Here is an 8,338-nt window from a genome sequence, read left to right on the forward strand (position 1 = left end):
AACATGAGTTTTAAAGCAGACTGCCTATGTCCTGACTACGCCACATAATAGCTGTATAACCATGAGCAGATGACTTTATCTTTCATATCTTGACATCTTTATCTACTAAACTGGAGATAATAGTACAACCTGCCCTAAAAAGTTCTATATTCACTACAGGGGTGTGGTATTTGTGGGGAACTTACAGATGTGTTTTGAATACAATAAATGCTTTTTAAAAATACAAAATAAGGAATACACAGATGTTCCATTACACGTTCTCTAAAAGCAGCTTACATGGCATATTTACTTAATAAGAAGAAAGATGCTTATGTCAGGAATTCTCAGGAACAAAGGACAAGGGAAAGTAAACTGTGACCTGATTAAGTTACCTGGGAAGATCTATGCCAGTAAGGAGCTGTGACTGCAACTCAGCTATGGATTTTACACAGTACTACCACAGTAGGAAAATTCTAACTCACCAGAAATCTATCTATAAAGATTAATTCATAAATACAAGTCATTTGGGGGACAGAAAACTTGGAAAAAAATTATTTATACTGTTTTAGAATAGAAACTGTCAATATATTTGAAATCATCTCATGCTATCAAAATTATAAGTAATCCTTTACTTTTTGAGTAGCCATTCAGGAAGTACAGATTTTTTAAAAACTGAAAAACATCACACTACTTGGCTAAGCCTGAATCTAAACACAATAACAAAAGAAGCTGAGAAACAGCTCAGCAGGTCAAGGGGAAGCATGAGGACCTGAGTTCAGATCCTAGCAATGGAATAAAAGCAATCTGCCAGTAACCCCAGCACTGGGGGCGATAGAACAGGCAGATCAGAGAGACTGGGTAGCTAGCCAGATTAGCCTGAATGCCATCTTGGCTATGTAACTTGTCCAGCATACTAAGCATTGCACCACACCGCCCCCAACCCTTCTCCAATTTGAATGCACACTACAGGAAGGGAGGGGGAGGAGAGGGGACCTAAGGGAAAAGAAGGGAAGATGACCCGTCTTTTGGCCCAAGTGACCCATAGCCCATCTGGTTTAATTAAGGATATTATTATGCTATAAGTGAATATAAATCATAAATCTTGGGAAAATCATGATCTAAGAGTAATCTAAACCATTACATCCTTCAAAATCCTTTCCTAAAATTTCCCATGATTCTGGACTGGAGAGACAGCTCAGCAGTCAAGAGCACTTGCTGCTCTTGCAGAGGGCCCTGGTCCTTCCCAGCACCCACACCTTGGTTCACAACCATCTCCAGTTCCAGGGGATTCAAAGCCCTCTTCTGACTTGCTCAGCACAAGGCACATACATGGTACACATACATATTTACATGCAAAACATTCATACACATAAATTTAAAATTTTTAATAAAAAATTTTAATGACTCAAATTAAAGTTTCTAACAATTATTCGATTCACAAGAAGATAGTCCCTACATTCCTTATATTTCTGAGTTCTGATATATAGACTACTTCAGTTTATAAAACAAATTTTTTTTAAGTTTTATGCACTGACATACTAATGCTCAATATTAAACAGATCTTTAACTCCTGTAGAACACACTTCTGCAATTACTCTGAACAATAAGTAGTTGTCCAACTATACTATTAAGTAGAAAAAAGGGTACTTAAGACATGTTTCGTAAAGGTGGAATCACGCTATATTTATTAGAAGGGGGTCTGAGCATTTATGAAGTGTCCGTTCTGTTCCAAGACCCAGAAACAGCAGCCAACATTTATCATGTTTATTCTTTGCTTTTAAAGCTTACTTTTATTTTAGTGATGTGTATATAAGACACATACACACACACACACACACACACACTAAGAGAGAGAGAGAGAGAGAGAGAGAGAGAGAGAGAGACTGAGACTATAGGTACCTGCAGAGGCCAAAAGACAATGCTGCCCCTGAAGTTGGAACTACAGGTAGTTGTGAGTCAGATATGGGTGCTAGGAACCAATCTCACATCCACTGGAAGACTGTACAAACAATTCACATAAATAAACCTTAATTCTCAAAATATGAAGTTATTAACATATTATTATTAACACAATGTGGAAGAACTGGAATATCTAATTAAGATTCCAAAAATGAACATCAGTAATGCTAATGACTGGAGACACTGCACAGTAGTAGACGGCTAGTTTAGATCAGCACCGCTAGTAAGGCTTTAAAAAGCCAAAAGATGGCCAGGCAGTGATGTCACACACCTTTATTCCCAGCACTCAGCATGTGGGAGGCAGAGGAAGGAGAACCTCTGACCTCACAGCCAGCCTGGTCTACAATGCAAGTACCAGGATGGCCAGGGCTACACAGAGAAACCCTATCTCAAAAAACCAAAAGCAAAAAAAAAAAAAAAAAAAAGGGTAAGATAGTCACCGAAGCCAAGTGCATACCATGAAGCCATTGTACGACTTCCAAAATCTTAGTTATAGCCTCGCCAACAACACTGAACCCTGAAAATGGACAGCCATCAAGGAAACAAAAACAAAACCCCATAGGTATTGACAGCGCCATGATTTGCTTATATCAGTGGTTCTTAGCATCAGAACTACTTAACTCATTAGAGTCAAGCCAAGATCCAAACATTTTCTCCAAGAGAATTCTAATGTGTACTGAAAAAAAGATAACTCAATTGTGGGTAAGAACTACTAATCTCTCTTTATAATGGATAGCCTACGAGGCCAAATTTGTTCAAGGTTAAAACAAATTAGTACTAAAACCTGACCTAGAATGTCATTCTCAACCCACAAACATGTCATAAGACTTAGAAAAGGAAAATCTAAGTACAGGGAAGTATAATTTATATGCACATAAAAAAAATTCTAAGGTTGGAGAGATGGCTCAGGTGGTAAAGACTCTTGCCACCAGCCCTGATGTATAGAGTTCAATTCCTAGCACCCACATGATGGATGAAAAGAACCACCTCCCCCAAGATGTCCCTGACCTTCAACACTGGTGTACACACACACACACGGTATTAGCTAAGGTATCTTATACATATTTTGTATCTTTTTTTGATCGGTCTACTGATTATTTTCCATTCCTGCCTGTGCACTACGGACATGCCTGGTACCTCTAGAGGCCAGAAAGTGTCAGATCCTCAGGAACTGGCGTTAAAAACAGTTGTCAGTTACCAAGTGGGTGCTGGTAACAAACCCTGACCCTCTGGATGAGTAGCTGGTGCGTATAACTGCTGAGCCATCTCTCCACTTCAAAAACCTTCTAATTTATTTATTTTGTGTACGTAAGGGGGTGGGGGACGAAGCTCACATGTGCCATGGAGTACACGTAGAGGTCAGAAGACAGCTTCCAGAGTCAGTCAGTTCTACCATTCACCATGTGCACCTCTTTTCTTCCTCCTTGTTTGTAGACAGCATTTTCTGTGCAGCCCTGGCTGTCCTGGAACTTGCATAGACCAGGCTGGCCTCAAACTCATAGATCTGCCTGCCTTCATCTCCTGAGTGTTCACCACCACTTCCCAGCTATTTTATATATGTGTGTGTATATATATACATATACATATATATATGTATGTATATATATTATGTTATATGTATATATATATGTATGTATGTGTATATACATATATATATTAAGGATTATTCTCAGGTCACCATGCCTGGTTGAAGTCATGATTACTCTGCTCACTGAGCCAACTCACTGATTCTAAAATATGCATAGTAGGTTCTTTAGAAACCTGGCTATGAATAGATCCAATTCACTTTTTACATCTGAAAGGAATATGTAACTAAAACTAATATGTGATAATCTTACAGAAATGTACTAGCACAGGAATAATTTCCCTTTTTATTGTGGACTACTTGTGATGAAATCTATGGACCTGGATGGAAAGATTATTTTCATCATGTTTTCTGTAATTATGAATGGAGATTTCTGTTTGCACTTGTGATGTATTAAAGGAGAGAGATTTAAAATTTAAACTCAAATTTCTTTGGTAAGATATATTTTGTATTAACGTTGCAGGTTACAGTTAATTTTCCTGTGGAATTCTAGTGGGTTAATTGAAGGTATGTGCACATGCAGGCATACATATCAGCCAGAGGTCACCCTTGGTGTCATTCATTCCTCAGGAGTTACTTTTTTTTTGGAGACATGGTCTCTCACAGGAACCTGGGGAGGTTCAGTCTGGCTTATTAGGTTAGGCTGGCTGGCTAGCTACCAAGCTCCAGGAATCCACCTGTCTCTATCTCCCTGGGGCTGGGATCAAAAACCTGGCATCTTAGGTCAGCACTGGGTATAAACTCAGGTTCTCAGGCCTGTGTAGCAAGCCCCGCCGAGTGGTCTCCTCAGCTTCCCTCTATGGTTAAGGTTAAGATTTAGTCCCTGGTGCATTTTAACGTGTACAAGATGAAAGAGCATAAGTAAAACTAACGGAAATAAATAGGGCATTTTGATTAAAATGGGGAGTATACTTAAAACATAAAATTAGAATGAAGAGAACCAGTGAGATAAAAATTTTCTTCTGTAATTTTCATTTTGAAGGACAGTGAGGCTGGGAACTTAGCTTGGCAGTAGTCCATTTCTAGCATGCCCAGGCTCTGGGACTTGGTTCCCAGCACTATCTGGGGTATGAAATCACAAGATCAAAGATTACCCTGTACAGTGAAAGGCTATGTAACCTGCAGCACAAGCAATGCGATCAGGAATCACAATTAACCTAAGTTTGCTTCATTAATAGTCAAATAATAGTTCAATTAATAGTAACCACACACCTGACATTTTCACCCACTGTTTTCAATATTGCACTTGTTAGTGAATATAGTAAGCTCTTAAGATTGTAAGAGTTGACACTGGCCGGGCAGTGGTAGCGCATATCTTTGATCCCAGCACTTGGGAGGCAGAGGCAGGCAGATTTCTGAGTTCGAGGCCAGCCTGGTCTACAGAGTGAGTTCCAGGACAGCCAGGGCTACACAGAGAAACCCTGTCTCGAAAAACCAAAAGAGTTGATTCTAACAATTTAACAATATTGTAGGTTTTGGTATACTTGTTTTTTTTTTTAGTATACTTAATTAGACTTAATTTGTCAAACACTTAACTAGACTCAATTTGTCAAATACTTAATTAGACAATGATGAGCTATTCTTTGCTAAAGTACAATACTGTAATATTTCAATATTTAAATTGTTAATGTGTAAATAGATCTGTATATATGATTACATGTATACATTATTTACATAGTTAAAGTATAAAACTGTAGTATTTTAATAATATCAAACTTCATAAATCTTAAATTGTTAATGTGTAAATAGATCTGTATATATGATAATTTCAAATAACTCTTAAAAGAGTGGCTCCTTATAAGCTAATCTTTTAGGTAATCTCAGTGTTGAGACAGCTTCCTCCCTACTAATCCATCTACTGAATATTTCGCTAGCATTGGAGAACCAGGTGTATTACCTCCAGTGTTGAGACATTCTCATCTCAATGGGAGAGATGTGTAGCTGGCTAACCAAATGCAGTGTTTAAGTAGGATTGTGAAAGGCTTGAGACAGTGGGAGATGTTAGACTAGGAAAGATGGGAGTATGTGTAAGATCATTTATTCCAGGTTTAGAAGCTCACAAGCATTTGAATTCCATTCTAGGGGATCTAAAACCTTCTCCTAGCCTTGGTGCACATCAGGTACACATACATGCTGCAGAGATCCATACATTCCAAACACTCATGCTTATAAAGCTTTAAAATCTAAAAAAAATAAAAGTAAATGAAAGACTATGTGACTTATACTGTCGTAATAATGTAGACAACATGAACCTTATAAGCACATGGTGAACAGATCTTGCTTCTTTGGCAAGATATCTGAACAAATGTTTCACTCTGTAGCCAGCTGGGAAGAGGTAGACTGGCAATTCCACAGGCTAAAGGATTCAAAGTCAAACTAAAAGGCCAGCAAAATGGCTCAGAGCAGAAAGGCACTTGCAGCTAAGCCTGATGGTCCCAGGAACCCTTTGAGGTGAAATAAGAAGGTTCTCACAAGCTCTCCTCTTACTCCACACACACCTGCTCTCTCTCTTCCTCTCACAAAATAAACATCAGATGCATTTAACGTAAACACTGTCAATTTCAGCCAGCTCTGATCAAAGCCTTGTCAGCTAGATAATGCCCTCAGTATTACTCTTCCCAAAAGGAACCCATAAGCCAAGGAGGCAAAAAATATTTCAAAAAGCTATAAAAATATGTACGTGGCTGAAATATACAGCATTTCTATAACTCAAATGCTTGACAATTAGGTCAATCACATTCACGCATTTTCCACTCTAGTCAACACAAGAGCCTGAAGTTTCTCGAAACAGGAAGTGAGAAACACTGAGAAAAGGCAGCGATCTGGAATCAGAAGTTTAAATGCTTAGAATTCCACTTACTATTACCCATGGAATTAAAGTATTAAAGTTTGTTTATACTTTTACTATAAAAATGTTTAGTGACTTGGCCAAATTAAAGACAGTATTTTACTCAAATACTCAAATCACTTTTAATGTTACTCTCACTTCCTCTTCTAGAAACCATCATAACCATTTCCTCTAACCACAAAACCACAGGTCTGGTAGCTTTTAGGAACATTTGACTTGCTGGGGTTTCGCATATAGAACTTGATTTCCAAATTTCTTAAGCAATGAAATTCAAAGGCTCTCATCACTGCAACGTATACAAGCTTAATTCTTCCAACCCCCATGAAGTTACGATCAAGGGGTGAATGTCATGGTCATGGCACAAACGCAATGGGTTCTTCCTAGCTCCAAATTGTGCTGGGTTTAGAGACAATCATTAAAACCAAGTGAGTAACCAGAACAACACAGCTACCCCATTCCCAACGTTTACTATTATTCACTTAGAGCAGTGTGCTTCAGAATTGCAGTGTCAAAAGCTAACTGTATAAACTGAATAAAACACGTTTATACTGGAATGCTTTGAGTCTAAATTTTAAAAAGAATCTTCAGGATACTCACAAGCAACCGATATTCTATTGACATGGTCAAAAGTATATTTCACGATATATATATATATATATATATATATATATATAATTTTATAAACAAGATTATTAAAGAAAAGACACAGATACACAGAACCCCGCAAGGATGGACTGGTATAAAGTGTGCCAAAAGGAAACTTTTTCTCTTTACCAAATTCAGTGAATTGTGGATTTGAGGTTGTTTCCCTCTAAGGTAAATTAGTGGCAATTCTTTTCCACCTTTAGGTCTACTTTTCTTCACTTCGATACAGCCTTCCACTCCCTAATCTGAAGACACTCAGATTTTCAATGGGTCCACTGTCTAGTTGCTCAAATCCTCGTACTATGTTGCGAAGGAGATAGCAACGGGAGCACACTCGGTCTTTATTTTATACAGCCATTGTACCTTAAGGAATGGTGCTTTGGTGCTAATCAGATAGGGTTGGGAAAACTAAAATGAGGAGGAGTAGGGAGTAAAGGTGGTTATTCCTGTTCTAGTGACTCACAGCCTACAAGTATTTCAGACGAAAACCGGTTCCACCCTCACTTCCCCCTCCGGTCCATCTTCAAAATGAAATTATCCCAAACGTCAACAAGCTGTCGGGGGGGTGAGGGGCTTGATTCAGGGAACGAAAAATCAAGTGGCCAAGCGGAGACCAGAGGGTCGATCGCCGCATTCCCACACTCGCACGCTAAGAACCCCGGGCCGGTTCGCCGCAGCCCGGGAAGGCCGCGCGCCCTCCTTTCCTCCCCGCAAGCCAGAGCGCCGCGGCGGCCATGCGCGGCCCGGCCGATTCCCGCCGCCGGGAGCCGGGAAATGGCTCCCGCCTGCCCGCCCCGCGGCTCACTCTAGGCCGCGGCGCATCCCGGAGGCCCCGTGCGAGCAGGCCGAGCTGGCGCCCGCGGCCTTTTCCCCCGCCGCACCCCGCCCGGCCTCGCCGGCCCGTGCGCACCTTCTTGATGTTGTAGAGGCGCGTGAGCATGCCGACGCCCCGGTCGTTGAGGATGGTGAGCTTCTCCGCCAGCTTCTGCTGACTGGGCTGCAGCACGGAGCGCGACATGGTGCGGCCGCCGCCGCCGCCACCGCCGCCGGGCGCGCTACTCCCCGGCTCGCCGCCTCCCTCAGGCCCGCCCGCCTGCCCGCCCGCGACCTCCGCCTCAGCGCGGCGCGCCCATGCCGTGCGCCCACCCGCGCCGTGACACAGCAGCCGCGGCGCTCGCTTCCGCCCGCCGCCCTTCCGCCTCCACCCGCGGCGCTCTCCTCCCCAGTACACCCCCCACTCCCGGGCCGCCTTTCCCGGCTCCTCCGCTAGGTGTGGCGGCGGCGGCGGCGGCTGAGAACGAGGCGGCTTCCCGCAGCCGGGA

The 8,338-nt window shown here is 41.7% G+C and overlaps 1 protein-coding gene across 4 annotated transcripts in view; it reads right to left on the reverse strand.

Annotated features, from left to right (window-relative positions):
* Nckap1 (NCK associated protein 1) overlaps positions 1-8,245 on the reverse strand; it is an 80,753-nt gene extending 72,508 nt beyond the window's left edge. For all 4 annotated transcript variants that reach the window (XM_029474108.1, XM_021181897.2, XM_029474110.1 and 1 more), the window contains exon 1: positions 7,927-8,245. In XM_029474108.1, the coding sequence (XP_029329968.1) occupies positions 7,927-8,034 (108 nt within the window). In that variant the 5' untranslated portion in view covers positions 8,035-8,245. The remainder of the gene's footprint in view (positions 1-7,926) is intronic.
* Positions 8,246-8,338: the final 93 nt, after the last annotated feature.

Source organism: Mus caroli, chromosome 2 (assembly GCF_900094665.2).
Source record: "Mus caroli chromosome 2, CAROLI_EIJ_v1.1, whole genome shotgun sequence".
In the NCBI taxonomy this organism is placed as follows: Eukaryota; Metazoa; Chordata; class Mammalia; order Rodentia; family Muridae; genus Mus; species Mus caroli.